The 19430-nt window shown below is 38.6% G+C and overlaps 2 protein-coding genes across 2 annotated transcripts in view; both read left to right on the forward strand.

The window, feature by feature from the left end:
* Positions 1-6465, forward strand: part of oxsr1b (oxidative stress responsive kinase 1b) — a 43846-nt gene extending 37381 nt beyond the window's left edge. Inside the window, exons 13-18 of the mRNA XM_004546755.4 lie at positions 1178-1354; positions 1520-1575; positions 1665-1717; positions 2099-2167; positions 3070-3134; positions 3687-6465. Of these exons, the coding sequence (XP_004546812.1) occupies positions 1178-1354; positions 1520-1575; positions 1665-1717; positions 2099-2167; positions 3070-3134; positions 3687-3761 (495 nt within the window). The 3' untranslated portion in view covers positions 3762-6465. The remainder of the gene's footprint in view (positions 1-1177; positions 1355-1519; positions 1576-1664; positions 1718-2098; positions 2168-3069; positions 3135-3686) is intronic.
* Positions 6466-7635: 1170 nt separating this feature from the next.
* On the forward strand, positions 7636-11342 carry slc22a13b (solute carrier family 22 member 13b). The gene is made up of 10 exons (XM_004546758.5): positions 7636-8059; positions 8277-8380; positions 8816-8970; positions 9522-9693; positions 9786-9906; positions 9988-10082; positions 10170-10384; positions 10531-10639; positions 10729-10923; positions 11002-11342. Exons 1-10 carry the CDS (start codon positions 7685-7687, stop codon positions 11075-11077), a joined length of 1617 nt encoding a protein of 538 aa, XP_004546815.3. The 5' UTR covers positions 7636-7684; the 3' UTR covers positions 11078-11342.
* The last annotated feature ends 8088 nt before the right edge of the window (positions 11343-19430 follow it).

Below are 19430 nucleotides of genomic sequence, written 5' to 3' on the forward strand. Positions count from 1 at the left end.
AAAAAGGAGACGAATACCAGCGTGTAGGTGAAAAGAGGCTTTATCTTAAAATGGACTATCAGGTTGTCTAAAATGGCTGGTGCCACCAAGGCAAAGACTAGTGAGCTCCCTGGGAAGCTTGCCTCAGGTATGCTTTTATCCACACCTGATTAGGTGTGGCCAATTAGCACCAGCTGAACACACTGAGCAGATTAGAGGCTGCAGAGGGACGTAACATTAGCACAAAGCATTCACAAGGTATTTGACAGATTACAACAGACGAGGTGAAGAAAATGAGTTTTCTGGGTATGTGTGAGGTGGGTTGCAAAGACTTCAATTTGGAAACCATTGCCTTCACTGTAGTCATCTTGGGAGTCCTGCTTTATTTGGATTGCTTGCAGAGTCCTGTTCAGTTGCACAGACCACAAGCTTCAACATCCAGCACATTAATCTGACTCAGTTTCCCGTCAAAGCTTATCCCTGGAGGTGAGAGTTGGGCTTTCACCTACAAATCAGATCAACCAGCAGTTTTCGGTGGGATACTCTGCAGATTCCAAGCTCAAGGGCGTTATCACACTAGGTCATACTGTCAGTGGATTTTTCTCATTATCTTCTGAGGCGTCTGAGGGACGAACATTTTGCACAAGTGATTTAAACTTTGCCCTAAGACAGCTGGGATAGGTCCCGTGATCCTGAATATGGATAAGTGGAAGGAAATGGATGGCTGGTTTTGGCCACATCAGGACAACCATTACTCACTACACTATAGACTCGCCAGATTTGGCTTCATGTAAGTTTTCTTGAAAATGAAATTCATAGGGTCGCCGTCGTGACACAGTGGATGTGGGTATGTGTAGCTGGTTAATAAGGGGCTTCCAGAAAGTGATCCAGGGGTGCACGAGAGGGCCGCCTAAAAGCGGGGTAGTGGCCGAATTTTAATCGGATAAGTTTCAAATTCCAGTATTGACCTGTATATGACACAAAGGTTTGAGATCATCAAAAGTTTTGGCATGAAATCATCCTGAGAGTGACAAATCTTTGTAGCCAGTTTGAGTATGTCTAGTGGGTCTTAACATTTTGACTTTAAACTAAAAATAAAACCTCATAATCTTCCTTTAATAATAGTCAAACATCACCAAAGTCAGCGACTATCTTAATATACAGACCAAAAAAGTCAATCAACCAATTTTCCCTTTAGGTTTTCCAGACTCCTGAGCCTTTAAGTAGTCATCTCCAGCCTATGGCCGCAGGTCTGGCTGAACTACCTCAGGCTGCAGGTCAAGTTCCGCTGCAGCCCACACCAGCCACCGCTCAATCTACTGCCCAGGCTGCATCTCCCCCACCAGGAGTACCTGCTGCTGCTGTTCCCCCTCAGGCTAGTCTCCCTAACTAATACTTCCCATCATAAGCTTTTATTTAAATGCTACATGTTTACCTATCATTTTTTTTGTAAAGAGGTAGTTTGCTCATCTTTCTTGAAGGTATCAAAATATAGTGTGAAAGTGCAATTTTAGTAAGATTTTTCCTTCTGTTTCCACAGATTTCAGCTGCCTCAGGGGATGTTCAGGCTCCCATTAGTTTGGTATTAAGGTTAAGGTATGTTTGACTCATTTCTCATTGTATTTTTACCTTTCGGTAAACTTTGCGCCTCTCATTTGCATTCTTTCTTTCCATCATCCCTTCAGAAATTCAAAGAAGGAGCTAAATGACATCCGCTTTGAGTTCATGCCAGGGAGAGGTAAGTGTGGCTGTCACAAAGCAGTATACAAAATGTCCTGAGGCAAAGAGTTGACTGTTCGGGGTGTCACATTTGTGCATAATCAGTAGGAAAACCGACAGTTTAACAAATTGCATGAGCTGTATTTGGTAAATTGGCTTTTTGTCATTGCAGCTAGTAAAGCACATGGGTGCAACAAAGCACAAACGAGCTCATTTAGAATGTAAAGTGCTGAGAACAGAAGGTGCTTTTTTTGGTTTGTTTGTTTGTTTAAGCAGGAAGAGCGTGAGTGTTTTGAAAATTATTAAGCCGCGGTCGTGTTCTGTTTAATATTTGCTTTTATTAAACTCTGTTGTGTTGGTCCACCTGTCACAGTCGTCGTCTCATGCTCTGACTTTTCAGACACAGCAGATGGTGTGTCTCAGGAGCTGGTGTCGGCAGGCCTGGTGGACGGGAGGGACTTAGTAATAGGTCAGTGATTTCAAACATTGCCCTGCCACGTTAACAAAATCGCCTTTTCTCACTCAGCATGTTTTTGCTCAAGGCTGAAAACGAGCCTTTTAAAGGGGGATATTTTTAACTCAAGCAGGTCTGCATTACTGCACATTTACTGCATTAAGCAGGCATAATAAAAGCCTTGCTGTGCAGCCACACAGGCCAGGGATTCAAGAAAACCTAAAAACAAATAAGGAATATTCTCTCATGTTGAAATGTAGTTAGTTGTATGATTAGTTAGTCTAGTTAGAAGGTTAGACACTGAAGAATATGTTTAGCTTCTGCTTCCACTACGCTAATTCATACTTATGTGAACAACTGATGTAGAGCCTCTTGTATTCCTAGAGAGATGCAGGTTACAGCGCAGGGTTACAGAAGGGTTTGAGATTACAGCATACTTGTGGTAATTGATACAGAAGTGTAAGATATTTAAGATATTTGTATTAAAACACTCCAAAAAGCAACATAACTAATTCAAATGAAGTCTAGTTGACAGCAATACTTGGCTAGTAATGTTGGCACCCATCTGTGGGTCAGATTTTCAGTGTTACAGCAGTTTGAACAGACGAGTTATTTAAAAAAAAAAAAAGAAAGAGACAAAATATAAACATAGCTTTAGAAATCAAAACTGTTTTTGATAATTGGGTATTTTAACACGGCAAGGTGGAGTGTGCCTCAAGTGGCTGTTCCAGGAATTGCCATTTTTGGCATTTAACTCAGTTTTAAACTCCAAAAGTTGCAAATTAGATCAAAGAAATTGAGCAGGTAACAGCATAATGTTAAATCTCACAAAGGCCTATTCTTGGTTTCCGAGTATAGACAGTGATGTTAGGATGTATTTCTTTTCATTCAACTTAAAGATTTCTTCTCTTTTTTAGTTGCTGCAAATTTGCAGAAAATAGTCGATGAACCTCAAACCCATAAAAATGTCACTTTCAAACTGGTGAGTGTAACATTTTCCATACTGGTTAGAGATCTTATAGAATTGAATCTAAATAAACTATAGAAGTTGTGTTTCGGAAATAATTTTCAGCTCTGTGGTGTAGTGGATTACACACTCGCTTGTGGGTTAGAACCTGTGAGGAGAACAAATCTCCTAGCATAGGTTTGGGCACTTAATAAGAGACTGGGACTGTTGTGGATTGCCACACTAACCGGCTTATAAAGAGATCAAATGAATTGGTTCGGCCATCCACAGCAGTCCTAGTCTCCCATTTAGACCTCTTGAAAAAATGTCAGAGATCAAACATTAGAAGCTGCCTCACTTGATATAATATAACAAATGTTTGGAAATCTGTTCAAGTTTCTCGTGCGGGAAACAAAAAAAAAAACGTCTGCTATGTCTGCATATTTTGGTATCGGTCTTAAAAATCCTGTATCGGTCGGCTTTAATTTATTAAAACAAAAAACTCTTTAAAGGAAAACAACGTTATTGCTTTTCTGCTTAAAGATGTTTCTGCTCATCATTTTAAATCCATGTATTTATCTTTTTTAGGCTTCTGGAATTGAGGGATCTGAAATACCAGACGACATCAAGTTGATGGGCTTTGCCCAGCTCAGCATTAGTTAGATGTTCTACCTGGGACCGTGACTTGCCTAAAAAATGTGAAATTAAAAAAAAAAAAAAAAAATAGTTTGAATGCATTTTTTTTTCTTTCCATGGCTGTAAAGAAACCACTACTGCCAAAGAGAACAGTACCATTATTTTCTTTTTCTTTCTTTTTTTTTTTCTTTTCTTTTTTTGTCACGTATAGGATTATAAAATGCCACCTGTTGAATTTTAGGTGGTCAGCTGAAGTATCAGAACGTACAGTATGAGAATCACTCGAAAAAGTTTACAATGTACATGTAGAAGGATGCAATTATCCACAAGAAATGTTTTCATTTCCAATCCCGGTCTCCCCCCTTTCCTATCTCTAATGTGACGCATTTGCACAATCTGAACTAACACCCTTGAACCCTGACAAGTGTAACAATGCCTTATATATTCATCAGAACTACTGAATGCACATTTTTTTGGGGGGTGGGGACATCCCCGGTTACCGTATAGAGCATTACGTTGTCTGAAATGCACAAGTGTGCTTTCAGGTGCAGATGCCAAACTTTTTGCTGCAGCTTCACACGCCAAATAGAAATAAAAAGTTTCACATACTCTTGTTTTGACGTTGCAAAACAAATTACTTCCTACAGAAAGAGATGGACGCATCTTAGTGTCTCGGAGTCTTTGCATTTAAAGGTTTTTCATATTCTTTATATTTTCCTATCATCAACAAATCCCATGAAAGACCAGTTACTTCCTGAAACATCTGAGCAGCAGCTTTTTTTTCAACAAAGTAAATGATACAAGTCTGTGGGGACTATTCAGCACTTAACTGATAGACATTAGCTCTCTGTGTAGCATGTTTGCATTGATTTAAATTAAATACCAGAAGCAAAGTATGCGTAAAACTTTGGATGTGCAGATTACTATTATTATTATTATTATTGTTATTAGTATGATCACGTCTTGGGTTATGTTATGGGATTTAATGACAATAAATGACCCAATAAATTAAAAATTAATGCCCTTCTTTAAAAAAAAAAGAAAAAAAAGCATCAGTGCTTTCCAAAACTCCAAACCGGCCTTCGTGTTGTGATTGATTGAAATACGTAAGTAAAAAGTTTTGCAGCAGCTGAAACCACATGTGCTGTCTGAGCAGATGTGTCTCTCTTGGTGTTTGTTTGTCTGTTTGGAATTGGTTTTAACAAATTCTCACAAAGAAAGAGAAAAAGACTAAAGTGTGTATTTGTTTATGTGAATGGATTCTGAGTACTTGATTTAACCTTTAGTATGTAAATAATGACATTTGGCTCTGATTGGTTTGTTTTTTTTATACTGGGTGTTTCACTCTTGGCCTTCTTTCTCTTAAGACACGATTGGGGTTGTTTGGCTGCGTGAAGGATGACGACGATGACACTGCACATCAGGCTTTGAATTTGCTCGTTTCTTTGCAGGACGTATTATTGCTTAATCTGTCACGTGTGATCATTTGCGCATCAACAGTTTTCAGCTTTTAACTTTCTCGCCTTTTGAAAATATATATTTTCCTATGGCGCTGTCCCCATGCAACATTTCCCCCTTCCAAAAAAAAAAAAAAAAAAAAGATCTTTCGCTGGGCAACAGAAAAAGTGTCTCTTAGTAAGCACCAAGTGTGGGAGCTGTTTACAGTAGCTAGTCCTTTTAAGACGCATCTGAAGTAATACAGCTGCTTTGCCATCGTTTCTGAAAGTGTCTTTAATGAAGATTTCCGTCACTTTTGAAGATCTGAGCCGTGATTGTAAACGTGTTGAATGATCAGAACTGTTCGACCGCGCTCTGGATAATTTTGTGCATTTATGTCCACCGATGACGTGGCTCGATGATGAATGTGCATATCACAGTTATTTGGCACCGACGGCTGCAGAAGGTTCATTTACCGCTCTGCTCTGCTCTTATGTGTGGATCTGAAACGCCAGCGAGGTTTTAGTGTTTCATTTGATGATGTGACAACTTCGTAACCAGATGCCATAGTGAACCAATCTGAATGCATTCGTTTTTCTTTGCTTGCAGATGAAATGTTACAAGGAATATTTGAACACGTTTATAGTCAAAATACAATTTTACGCTAGCCTTAAATTGAAAATGACCAAGTGTAATTTTTTTTTCTGTGTGTGCGTGTGAAGTTTCTCTCTGGTTTTGAGTTTGACTTTCGCTGTCTTTGAAATGTACTTCCTGTTACTTGTGAAGCTACCTTAAATAAAGATGTACAGGCGTGTCGACCCAGGTTTCCCCCCTCGGAAGGGAAGCGACGAAGTCAGCCACGCAATGTTGTGCATACGTTTTCAAACTGCAGTATTTGGTGCCATTCTCCCGTTATAGTCTGCAGACTGCAGAGAGGATTGGTCTGTATGAGCCCTGAGAGACGTGTGTGTGTTACATAGATTGAGCTCTGCTTTCGGCAGAGTTGAAGATCTAATGGCTTTCTCATCCTTTCTCCAACAGTCCCACTTACACGCAGTCTAAGAATAAACTGTAGCAAATGAACAGATGACCGGTTAAAAAAAAAAACTAAAACAACCCATAATACACTTTTGTCCAGGCAATAACTAATCAAGGCTGTAATATATTTGAAGTTTGCACCTGTTTTCAGTTTAGTTTCTTTCCATTTCATTTCCTCTGATTTTAATTGTTTTGGAGTTCAAAGCATGTTTCTCTTGATTATTTTTAATCAATAAAGAATGAGCATATCAGCCTCCTTTTAGAGGTCTGTCGCTTCTTTTAAATGCACCATTCGCTGTGATTTTTGCAGAAGATGTGGGCAAATTGCACACAATAAACAAAGGCATCAGAACTGATTCTAGATCTGTGCATTGTCATTTTCCTCACGTTGCACCTGTTTCTGTTTCAGACTGAGCTTGCTCCTTTGGTATCAGTTTATTGTCCTTACTATCAGTTTTATTGTGTTCACTTTCTCCTCTCTCAGCATTAAAGGGCTGCATCAGCAGACATGTTTAAAGCAGGAAAGCAGGGGGAGACGGATTCTGTAAGGCTTTGAAAACTTTTTACATTTAGCATAATGAGTTGACCCTCCTGTCTGTGTCTGTAACTACGAAAATACAAATGCTATCTTTGACCTATGTAAGGGAAACACTGTTGAAACAAGGGTCTGACTGGGCAAACATCCAGGTGGACTTTGTCTCTAAATCGCCACTTTGCCAGTTTGGGATGGCACATTGTTGTGTAGGATGAAAGGCAACAGAAGTTATCAAATTCTGCATTGCTTTCTTTTGAGGAAAAAAAGCAAGAAACTGAGAATAAACGTGCTTTTTGCTCACAGAATTTCATCATATGTGCATCATTATTAGCCCAGAGACAGATCTTGCCCCCCTGTGACCATTTATTGGATAATCAGAAGAAAATAAATGGATGTTAAATGTGAACTGTTAACTGTCCTGAGATATATATTTAGATCATGACTTTTATAATAGAACTTGTTCAGTTTTTCTGTCTAATATTACAGAAGTTTAATGAGTTTTAAGAGGCTAATGCTGCCATTAGGTGACAAATAAGATGGCATTACTACTATCAAACGTACTAACTAAAAAAAGAAAAACTAATGGAGTGTTGTTATATACCTTTATCAGATGTATGCAGCCGTCATATATCTCTTAAAGGGAAAGCGACATTTTAAAAAAGATTACTACATCAGAAGAGATGGGAGATTTAATGAAGTTAAGAAGTGGATTAATCAGTCTAACCAATGGCCTGTTTTAGTGTTGAAACATAATCAAAACCTGATACTAATGGATCACATTTGGCAGTGTACAGTACATCAGCAGTCTGTTAGCGAGTTGGGAGGTCGTAAAAGCACAGTGATTATCAGTTTAAACATTAACCAGGTCACGTTGATTACTTGTGGCTGAACCAAATCTTTTCTCATTTTCACATGAAGCTCTGAGGACTTAGATGTAAATATGAGCAACTTTGGGGAGATTTTGAAGGAGATTAATTCATTTGGTTTATTTCAGAAACGTTTGGTGGTTGCATTATGCATCCCAAGCATATTTCTAGCTTTTGACGTTATTGGCCAGGTGTTTGTCGGCATGAGCTTCCCACACAACTGCAACACCGACTGGATCGTGGAGCGTGGGCCCAACCTGACAGAAGAGAGGCAAAAAAATCTGACCATCCCAGTGAAGGAGGATGGAGGATTTGAGAGCTGTTTGATGTTCACGCCGGTGGATTGGGATTTGGAAATGATTGAAAAATATGGGATCAACACCACAACAGAATGTGTTAATGGAACAGATTTTGAGGCATCTGGTGGTGCCTCCAGCATTGTGACAGAGGTAAAACGTCCTTAGTGTTCGCAGGAATGTACCTAGTTGTTCCAGGGATTCTGTTGGCTTGCTCTGTATGAGCTGATGACCATCAGAAGAGTAAATCACAGCAAAGCATTTCAACATCTTTTTTTTTTTATATAAATGTCTCCTCTCGGGTTGGTCCTTTACAAAAGAAAGTTGGTGTTTTGCATGACAATAAAACCGACTTCTTCTCTGCTACTAGTTTGACCTGGTGTGTGACAGGAGCAACTTCATTGAAGCATCACAGTCCATCTACATGGCCGGTCTTCTGGTTGGAGCACTGGTCCTGGGCTCCATGGCTGACAGGTATGGATCATTATCCTTATGTAATGACACTGATTAAATGCAAATCAACACTGAATAGTTTTAGTGTTGATCTTTTAACCCATGTAAAAAATAAACTTGCAGTAGCTTTAATAGTAGTCAAACTGTGTAGTTGTAACTTATTGCTTTGATTGGGACGTTAATGAGGATGCACAGAAACGGCTCATCCCAATGAGTATGATTTGTTTTTCATTCTTGTCAACAGATTTAGTCCAGATTCTTTTTACACGCAGTGATTCAGACTATATCTACACCGTTAGGGTTGACTGCCAAGTGCAGCATATTAAATCAGGTCACCCACTGGACATAATAAACATGATGTTGGTTTATTTTCTAAATTCTGAGGAAAGACCATACACATCATGCTTGCATATTAAAGTCCAGGATCAGTGAAACAGCTCTTTCTTGTCTCTGTAGGTTTGGTCGCCGCTTTGTTGTCCTGCTTTCACTCCTCTTGCTGATGGTTTTTGGTGTGGGAGTTGCTTTCTCACCCAACATCTACGTTTTTATAGTTCTCCGATTTTTAGGCGGAATCTCGGTCTCCGGCATTGTTGCTAATGCATTTGTAATAGGTAGGTACGATGTTTAGTCACAGCTGAATTTAATGCCACAGTGTACCCCTGCATCCTCCCTGGTACCACTGAAGAGTATCTACACAGCACTGTACATGCAAAAAAAACCCAATAATTTCTTGTTTTTTTGTATATTTTTTGCACAAAGTTAAATGTTTCAGATCATCAAACAAATGTTAATATTAGACAAAGATAACGCAAGCAAATACAAAATGCACTTTTTAAATGGTGATATTCACTGTTTCTGCTGCAAATCATAGTACACACACACACACACACACACATACACACACACACACACACACGCACGCACGCACGCACGCACACACACACACACACACACACACACACACACACACACACACACAAACATGCCAGCAGTGAATCTAATAGATTTCAGCTTGTTAATTTAATTCTATCTAATAATCCAGGTGTATGTTGTGTACAGAAGTACAAATGAGTTTGGCATGATCTTGTCAGGGGACACACGCATGCTAAAGAAGACTGTAAACCAGAAATCATCCTTTTCCACATTTTCTGTTGGGCTGAAGGAGGAGAATGGAGTGATTCTTCCAGGTTTGCGTTGTGCACCATTATCTGCCACTCCACTTTTCCTCTTGGACTGATGCTGATGTCTGGTGCTGCCTATTTTATCCGCAATTGGAGGATCCTGCAGCTGGTGCTCTTCTGCCCACTTATCCTCGTTCTGGGTATTTTCTACTGGTCAGTTGGCACTCCTGTCACATTAAATATTATTACCAACATCGTAGAATAACTTTATAAATAAAATGACAGTTTGTGATCCTTTTAACCAGGATTCTCCCTGAATCAGCTCGCTGGCTCATTACCCAGGGCCGCAAGAAAGATGCTATAAAGGAGATCCAGAGGGCAGCCAAGGTGAACAAGCGAAATGTCTCCAAAGACCTGTTGGAGAAGGTGATCAAACTCTTTGGCTTCAACCAAAATCAAAGAAAATATAATACTGAAGCACACTCACGTAAAAATGTAATTGTTTAGCTGGAGGATGAGACTACAATCAAAAGAGGAAACATGTTGGACATCTTCAGGATATCATATCTGAGAAAACGTGCTCTCATCATGAGCTACGTCTGGTGGATATAATTTTTACCCTCTAAAAGCTGCCACATTTATTTCCTCTCCTTTTTGGGTTGACTAAAAATATCTCTCATGCTTAACAGGTTTGGAACTAGTCTGATGTACTATGGACTGAGCCTGAACGTTGGCAGTTTTGGTCTGGATATTTACCTGACACAGTTCATCTTTGGTTTGGTAGAATTTCCCGCACGTCTGGGCAGTCTGCCTGTCCTCCAGCTCATTGGGAGAAGGATTGGTCAGTCAGTAGTGTTACTTTTTGGAGGTTTAGCTTGTCTTGGGATCCTTGTCATACCAAAAGGTACTTATATGCTTTTTCATTTATAATCTTGAAGATTAATTTCCCTAAAAAAATAGTCCTATAAAAGCTAAATCTGTTAAATGCTATGTCTAGCAGGAAATGTACTCCACAGTATATGTGTAACTTGTTTTTTGTTTGTCCATCAGATCTTCCCATAGTAATAACAGTCATAGCTGTATTGGGAAAATTTTCTGCCACTGCCAGTTTTTCCATAGTCTATGTTTATACGGCAGAATTATATCCCACCAATATAAGGTAAGGCATTATAATAATGAAATGCTCAATTTTATTTATTTATTTTGATCCAGTGAGTTTGATGATTGGTTCATCGTCTGTACTTGCAGGCAGAACGGTGTGGGTCTGAACTCCATGTTGGCTCGTGTGGCAGGCATCCTTGCTCCTCTAATCAGGCTTCTGAGCACCTACCACTACACCATTCCCATGCTGATCTATGGAATCATCCCCCTTGCTGCTGGGGGTCTCTGTTTACTACTGCCCGAAACCCGTAACGTTGAACTTCAGGACCATGCCGAACTTACGTAAGTTACCAAACTCCACTTCAAAAACCAAAAAATCTAAAGGGTTTTTCATAAATATTGTATTTTTTTTTATTTCAGCAAACTTGAGGATGGGGCTGCTGAGGATGGGTCTTCGACTAAAGTGGACAAAATGGAAAAGAGCACAAAACTGTGATTTATATGGTGAATTTATATGGTTCACACCTTTTTACACTCATTTTCTAAACCAGTGCACTGATAAAAAGATTTTGTATACGGTTCGCTAAAATGAGCAACTTCAGCTGAATGTTTTTGGTAGTTACAAACTGTTAATGAATCTTGTTCTTCCAAAAGTTATATAATATTTGATAAATTAGATGTATATGTATAGTAAAAGAAGTATAAACTGTAATTGTTATAAACTACCCCCAAATAAAACTCCCAAACACCAACCCCCTGAAGACTATGCCCCCCCCCCCCCCATGTGTGTGTGTGTATATATATATATATATCTATATATATATATATATATATATATATGTATATGTATATATATGTATATGTATATATATGTATATATGTATATATATGTATATGTATATATATGTATATATGTATGTATATGTATATATATGTATATATGTATGTATATGTATATATATGTATATATGTATATATATGTATATATATATATATATATATATGTATATATATGTATATATATGTATATATATATATATATGTATATGTATATATGTATATATATGTATATGTATATATATATGTATATATATGTATTAGGGGTGCAACGATACACAAAATTCACGGTTCGGTTCGGTTCGATACTTTGGTGTCATGGTTCGATATTTTTTCGATACAAAAAAAATGTTCATGCCTTTTTAATTTGTCATTTATTAAAATTATAAATATATATTTTAACTCAAAAGTACAGTTTTTAAATTTAACCCTAACCCTTGTGCGTGTTTTTTATTTTGACAGCGAATGCGCACCTGCGGACCACTTATGTGCAGCCCTGGTTATTTAGCTCGTCATATTGCAGCCACAGAAATTCTTTTGTCCATGAAACCATAAAGCTGCACTTTCTTTTTGCCTTATAGTCTGATTTGTCATAACTTCTCCGTTTTGTGGTAAGCTTTTCTTTGGCTGTCACTTCTTCACCCTGACCTGTCTTATTTGGCTCAGCAGAACTAAAATATAAATCCTGCTGCTTTTACACACTCACTCACATAAGCTCAGCGATTCTCTGCGCGATCAACCTCTCACATGTTTAAGCTTGCTGCAGGAGATTTCACTTGTCATGTTTGCATAGTAAGCTAACGATTAATAAGACGATGTCAGAGGAATTGGTGCACAAATTATCATCACTCACAGATCAGTGCTGTCGCTCTCTATACACAGTTCGCACGATTTCAAAGTGAAAGCAAAAAAACAAGCGCAAATTCAAACGCGATTTCAATATGTCACATATTGACAGTGGCTCACCGATGCCAATGACATAATTACCCAGCTACATTTCTGAAAGAATGCAAAAGCATTGACATATATTTTTACTTCCTACAATAGCCCAACGGGCAGGGAAGAGATAGATTTTGGTAGCCCGACTGAAAAAATCGCTAGCCCCAGGACGTCGGGCTAGCGATTTTGCGAGCCCTGTATCTGATTGAGGAATCACTCATCTTTGGAAAAGAGAGTTTATTACAGAGAAATGTCTCTTTCCAAAATAAAAGCTATACTATCCGCTTCTTCTGGGCTATATTCTCAGCAGCATAAGGAGAATCATGTGCTAACAGCTGTCTAAATGACTCGGCTAAAGTTAGTAGCATGCTTGTTGTTTTTGTCTTTGCACTAGGATGATGTCGGCGTAAATGTGCAGTCATATTCGTTGTGTTCCCACTAGTGCTTTCAGGTTAATCTCGTTGAAATGACCTTAACACCACAACACGGCAAATCTCCGTTAACGAGCTACCGCCGATCACCCCGTGCATGGGGCTAGACGGCCAACACATTAACGAGCTAACTGCGCTAACACACTAGTTCACACCAATGTAATTGAGCATTGCATGGCACATCCAACATACTGTTTTACTTTAGTCCATGACTCGCTTACCTTCAGGGTCATACGTCACATGAAAACCAAAATAATTCCAAACGCCAGATCTGAATGAGGGTGGGGGAGGTCCATGTTGCAAGGAGAGCTTAACTTCTGTCTCGCTAGCTTGCCCTGCACTCTTCCTTCTGACTATGCTGTCTGTGTGGAGCGCTCAGTGGATCTGCGCTGGACAGTGCAGCCTAGGCGGAGTAGTCGAACGCAGATTCACTGAGCGCTCCACACAGACAGCATCGTCAGAAGGAAAGTTGATAAAATAAATTACAAATGTTGTATTGTTCGATACATATGCGTACCGAACCTAAAGCACTGTATCGAACGGTTCAATATCGATACGAATATCGTTGCACCCCTAATATGTATATATATATATATGTATATATATATATCTCCAGTATGAAGAGTTGGACAGCACCAGGGCCCGACATGGTTCACGCCTACTGGCTGAAGAAGCTGACTGCACTCCACGAGCGTCTGGCAGCACAAATGAACCAGCTGCTAGTTAACAAGAGACACCCGGAATGGCTAACCGAAGGCCGGCCTGTCCTGATCCCCAAGGACCCCAAGAAGGGACCGGTCCCCTCCAACTACCGACCAATAACAATATATATATATGTATATATGTGTGTGTATATATATATGTATATATGTGTGTATATATATATATGTATATATGTGTGTGTGTATATATATATATATATATATATATATATATATATAATACAAATACAAAGAGCCTGTTTCATTTGTTGTTATCTATCAGTAGTCTTCCCCTTATTGAGTTTCTATCTCATTTCTTATAGTTTTTATCTGATTTAGTGCTCAGTTTGTATAAAGGAATCAGTGAACTTTTATCTACATGTTTCAACACTGCAATTAATTTATTATTAGACTCAGCTGAGCCCACTCACAGTCCTCAATCCCCTGCGTCACTAGTGAAGGCTCTGAAAAACCTCCTAATGGCCTCTGGTAGGAAAAACATCTCTGTGCTTTTCCTGCTATCTCAATGCAGCATTCAGTATTGCTGATCATAATATTTTACTAAAGAAACTAGAGTTCATTGTTGGTATTAAAAGAGGTGCACTGCAGTGGATTGAATCGTAACTGTCTGCTTTGTGCATCTAAATGGGTCGTCTTCTTCACATGAACTTAGTCATGCAGTTCCACTGGAGTCTTTGCTAGGAGCAGTTTTATTTACATTATACATTCTTCCCTTGGGTAACACTGTTGGAAAACGTAGCATACATTTTCACTGCTATGCAGCTGATTCTTTATCTATGAAGCAAGAGGGCACAAATCATTTAATATAACTACAGGTATGTATTAAAGACCTAAGGCTTGGATGTCCTGCAACTTTCTTCTTCTAAATTCAAACAAAATTTTATTTGAACCTAAAAAATCTTAGAAACATGACGTCTAAACAAATACTTACTCTGGATGGCATTACCTCAGCCTTCTGTAACACTGTGAGGAAGCTTGGAGTCTTTTTTTTTTAATGAATATGTCCTTCAATCTGCATATTAAACAAGTATGTGGGCCTGATTTCCACCAACACTATATTATTCCAGTGGAGCACTCAGACTGTAGGCTCTCTTGTGGTTTCTAGAGTTTCTAAAAGTGGAATAGGAGGCAAAGCCTTAAGCTATTAGGCTCTTCGGCTGTGGAGCCATCTTCCACTTCAAGAGACGCACATCCTCTCCAGTTGTAATTAGACTCAAAACTTTACTTTTGATAAGCTCATAGTTAAAGCTGGATCATGTGACCCTGATCCATCCCTCAGTTATGCTGCTATAGGACCAGAATACTGTGAGACTTCATGAGCACGTCTTCTACACTCGTCTCTAGTTTTGTTGAAGGTTTTTCTTGTTAAACGGGAGTTTTTCTTTCCCACCTTTGCAAAGTGCTTGCTCATAGGGGGCCATTTAATTGCACAACAGTGAGCATGATACCTGAAAGTATTGAAATGTTAAGTTTGTTATGAGTTCTCTCTGTGGCAAAATTACACAGTACACATATTTGATGATAGTAGCTGTATTGAGTAATGTGGCACACTCACACAGACTGCCCTGCCCCATCTGCACTGCAGATGTCACCGATTAGGCGATTTGATGAGAATTTCAATAGTGGATACTGTTGGCATTTTTTGAGTAGGGTTTTCATAGTAGCTTAACAAAAAAACAAAATTCAAGTAGGAATATTAATAATATAATGTATAAGGGTAGAACGGGATCTTTACTAAACTACAGTTTGTTTAGCAAAGGTCCTGCAATGCTAAAGTGAAAACTCCCTAAATTATTCGCCTTCCTGTGAGCAAGCACATGGTGACAGTGGGAAGGAAAAACACCCTTTTAACAGGAAGTAACCTCTGTCAGAACTAGACTCAGGAAAAGGATTTAAAAGCCTATGAAGATATTATTTTTACTTTTGATCCTTTCAGCAAATTTTGTATTTTTTTAATGTTACATATTGTAACGATACACTCAGTGTGTGCTGTTTTTATATCCAGTTGAATTGTTGTTATCTTTGTTGTGCCACTAATTTAACTGAACTTCTTAGTTTGGATTAAGTATGGATACTCGACAGCCTGTGATTGTCGCTGTTAAAGCGTTCTTAACAGAAACTCTGTAATGGAAACTTTCCAAAAGATACAGACATTTTATTTTATAAATAGTACTGAGAATTAATAAAGCCAGTTTTACTTTACATAATTTGCTGTTGGCTAAAAACAACACATTTTGACATAATCCCTATTCTAGGAACATATTTCCTGGTGAAGATGTTTTTTTTTTCCTTCCTGTCAGCACTTGAGGTTACCAGGAATCTTTTTCTTGCCATTAAAAATATGTACCTGATGTATGTCAAGTTATGTTTATCAATGGCAGTGATATTTATGTTGCCTCTTTAGTACTTTAGAAATATATAGGATAAAAAGTTTAGCGTGGCTTTACGATACTAACAAAACAACAACAATAAATTAAAAAAATCATTGATGTAGCACAAAACATTGAGCTCTAAATAAAAGCTGTCTCTGATCTTTCTACTTTGAGCTTCATCTCTCAGTTGAGCCAATGACTGTACAACAAGCTGTTTTGGTTCTTATGTGCACAGTAATGAACTGTTCACATAGCATAATTTATACATTTAAGATATGTCCATAAATCAGCACAGGCTGAAATCTCACCATTTTTCACAATTACTGTATAGTTATGTGAGGGTTTGCTTGGAGCATTTAAGTGTATGTTATTTTCTTCATTTTAATTTAAGTATGTAATGGAATTCTTAGTTTACTAATCCTTACATTAAGAAACTGTTAGACTACTCTACTGCATAAAGACATCAATTGTATACAGAAAAAAAAGATTTAATTAGAAGAATGTTTGATTTGCAGAAAGAGACAAAAAAGAAGTCGCTTTCTTGAACTACAGTGTAATGATTGAAAAACATGAAGGCCGAAAAAAAAAGATCAGAGAGCCTCCATATTGTATATACAAACAATTTAATTGTGACAGTTTTTACTTATAAAAAAATTAATAAAATCAAATCCATACTTTTTAGTCTCTCTCCTCTCTCACACACAAACACACCAAAACAGAAAAGTAATATAAATAAAGTGCAGTATATCATAAGGTTTTTACATTTTTTTTGCATTAAATGTTAAGCAATACTATCCATTTTTATTCAGTCTTGGTAATAATCATTTGACAGTTGACTAACAATCAGTTTAACCAACAGGCGGGACTTGTCCCGTCGATGTTCAAAGACACATGAAGTACATAAAACATCCAGAGTTGATTTCCAGTGTTGAGCTTGTGTCTGATAGCTGTTCACTCCAACTCTCAACATGACAACTAAAGACATGTTAGTATTCATTAGGATGAAAAACCACATTAAACCTATCAGAGAGATAAAAAAACAAACAACCCCAAAACCAACAGTCTGGTTCTTAAAAACACTGAATGCACAGAAGACCACTAAAGTGCATGATGCCAGAATTATTTTCATACTTAAGGAAAACCCTTGCACAACAACTAACCAAGCCAAGAACACACATGCTGTAGGTGTCAATGTGAGCATGAATGGTTGCCTGTCTATGTGTTAGGCCTACAATAGACCGGCTCCCTGTTCAGAGGGTATCCCACCTCTCACTCTATGACAGCTGGGATAGGACAGACTACAAGGCATTTTTGGAAAAATCCCATTACAGCACATCTCTATCTACAACTATAGTAACCAGTCATTATTTAGATCAGTTACTGTTCACTGGCTGCCAACCCTAAGACCATGTACTTTGTTACAAACAAATTTGTGTCATGAAAATCTGAAATAATTTAAGGTTCATACAACCATGTTGTCTCTGTAAGCATTGAATGTTTATAGAGACAATTATCAACTGCAATCACACAACGTTATTGGGATGTGATAATAAAAGACAACTCGTACATGGACATGTGGCATGAAGGATTACAGATTAGAGGAGGTTTCCATTCAGCAAGGTCAGGTTGATGAATGGTTAATGTGTGGCATCTTCTGTCACTGTATAGCAGCTTTAGAAATATCCATAAGATTCTGGAAGGAATGGCTTGTCAAAGGCATACACAGGATAAGTGATCTTTACTCAGGGGGAGTGTTTATGTCATTTGCTGAAATAACCCCAAAATATGGTTTGATAAGAGAAAATAATTTTTGGAAATATTTACAAATAAGGGATTGTATTACCAAAGGAAAATTTACTCAAAGCTCAAATATGGTGGTGGAGTTTTTAGAATTGTCCAGTACAGCACATAGAGCAGCTGTTTTCTACAAACTGTTTAACAATCCCAAAAAAGAGATATGTGAAAACTTGAGGATTATATGGCAGAGAGATTTGAGTTGTGCAATTTCTAAAGAAGACTGGTGTAGAATTTTGTCATTCTCTGATAAATATATAAGAGAGGCCAGGGGTAAATCTACTCAGTACAAATTAATACACAGATGGTACTTCACTCCGTCCAAACTTTATAGAATGGGAATCAGTCCCAGTAATATATGCTGGAAATGTAGTTCAGATCCAGGGACATTTATGCATGCTATTTGGAAATGTGGGAAAGTTTATCCCTTTTGGCAAAAAGTATTGGACAAAATAGGAAGGTGGATTGGTTTGATAATACCCTTGTCACCAAGACTGTGCTTACTAGGGGATCGGTCGGTGTTACCTGGGGTTTCAAAATATGACTTTGTGGTTATAAAGGTGGGGGTGATTGCAGCGGCTCGAGTTATTCTCAGTGGAGGAGATGGTTCCTTCCATATAATAGGTGGAAAGAAAATATGCTGAAAATGGTGTTGTATGAAAAATTCTTGGCTAGGATTAATGATGATAGGTTCCCCATGTTTTGTCAAAACAAATCAGAATCAGAATACTTTATTGATCCCTGGGGGAAATTATTTTTTGTTACAGTGCTCCATTATAAACCAACATAAACCAACATTAAGACAAGACAGACAATACGCTAACTAAGAATAGTACAATATATATATATATATATATATATATATATATCTCAGACGGACAAAATGGTGGTGGCTAACCAACCGGACATAGTGGTGGTAGACAAACAGAAGAAGACGGCCGTAGTGATCGATGTAGCGGTTCCGAATGACAGCAATATCAGGAAGAAGGAACACGAGAAGCTGGAGAAATATCAAGGGCTCAGAGAAGAGCTCGAGAGGATTTGGAGGGTGAAGGTAACGGTGGTCCCCGTGGTAATCGGAGCACTAGGTGCGGTGACTCCCAAGCTAGGCGAGTGGCTCCAGCAGATCCCGGGAATAACATCGGAGATCTCTGTCCAGAAGAGCGCAGTCCTGGGAACAGCTAAGATACTGCGCAGGACCCTCAAGCTCCCAGGCCTCTGGTAGAGGACCCGAGCTTGAAGGATAAACCGCCCGCAGGGGCGTGCTGGGTGTTTTTTTTTGTTTTTTTTTATACATACATACATAAGTCACTCATAAATAAATAGCTGGAAAAGAAACATGTGTAGTTGCAGCAGCAAACAGTGTGTTAAGTGGATGCGTTGTACAGGGAGATGGCCACAGGCAGGAATGATTTCCTGTGTCGTTCAGTGGTGCTTTTCGGTAATCTCAGTCTCTCACTGAATGAGCTCCTGTGACTGACCAGCATGTCATGGAGTGGGTGGGAGGTGTTATCCAACATTGTCTTTATCTTGGACAGCATCCGCCTCTCCGACACCACCTTGAGGGAGTCCAGCTCCATCCCCACAACAGTACTGGCCTTATGAATCAGTTTATTGAGTCTGTTGGCATCTGCGACCCTCAGCCTGCTCCCCCAGCATGCAACAGCATAGAGGATCGCACTGGCCACAACAGACTCATAGAAAATCCTCAGCATTTTCTGGCAGATGTTGAAGGACCTCAGTCGCCTCAAAAA

This window comes from Maylandia zebra, linkage group LG9 (genome assembly GCF_041146795.1).
Source record: "Maylandia zebra isolate NMK-2024a linkage group LG9, Mzebra_GT3a, whole genome shotgun sequence".
NCBI classification, from domain to species: domain Eukaryota; kingdom Metazoa; phylum Chordata; class Actinopteri; order Cichliformes; family Cichlidae; genus Maylandia; species Maylandia zebra.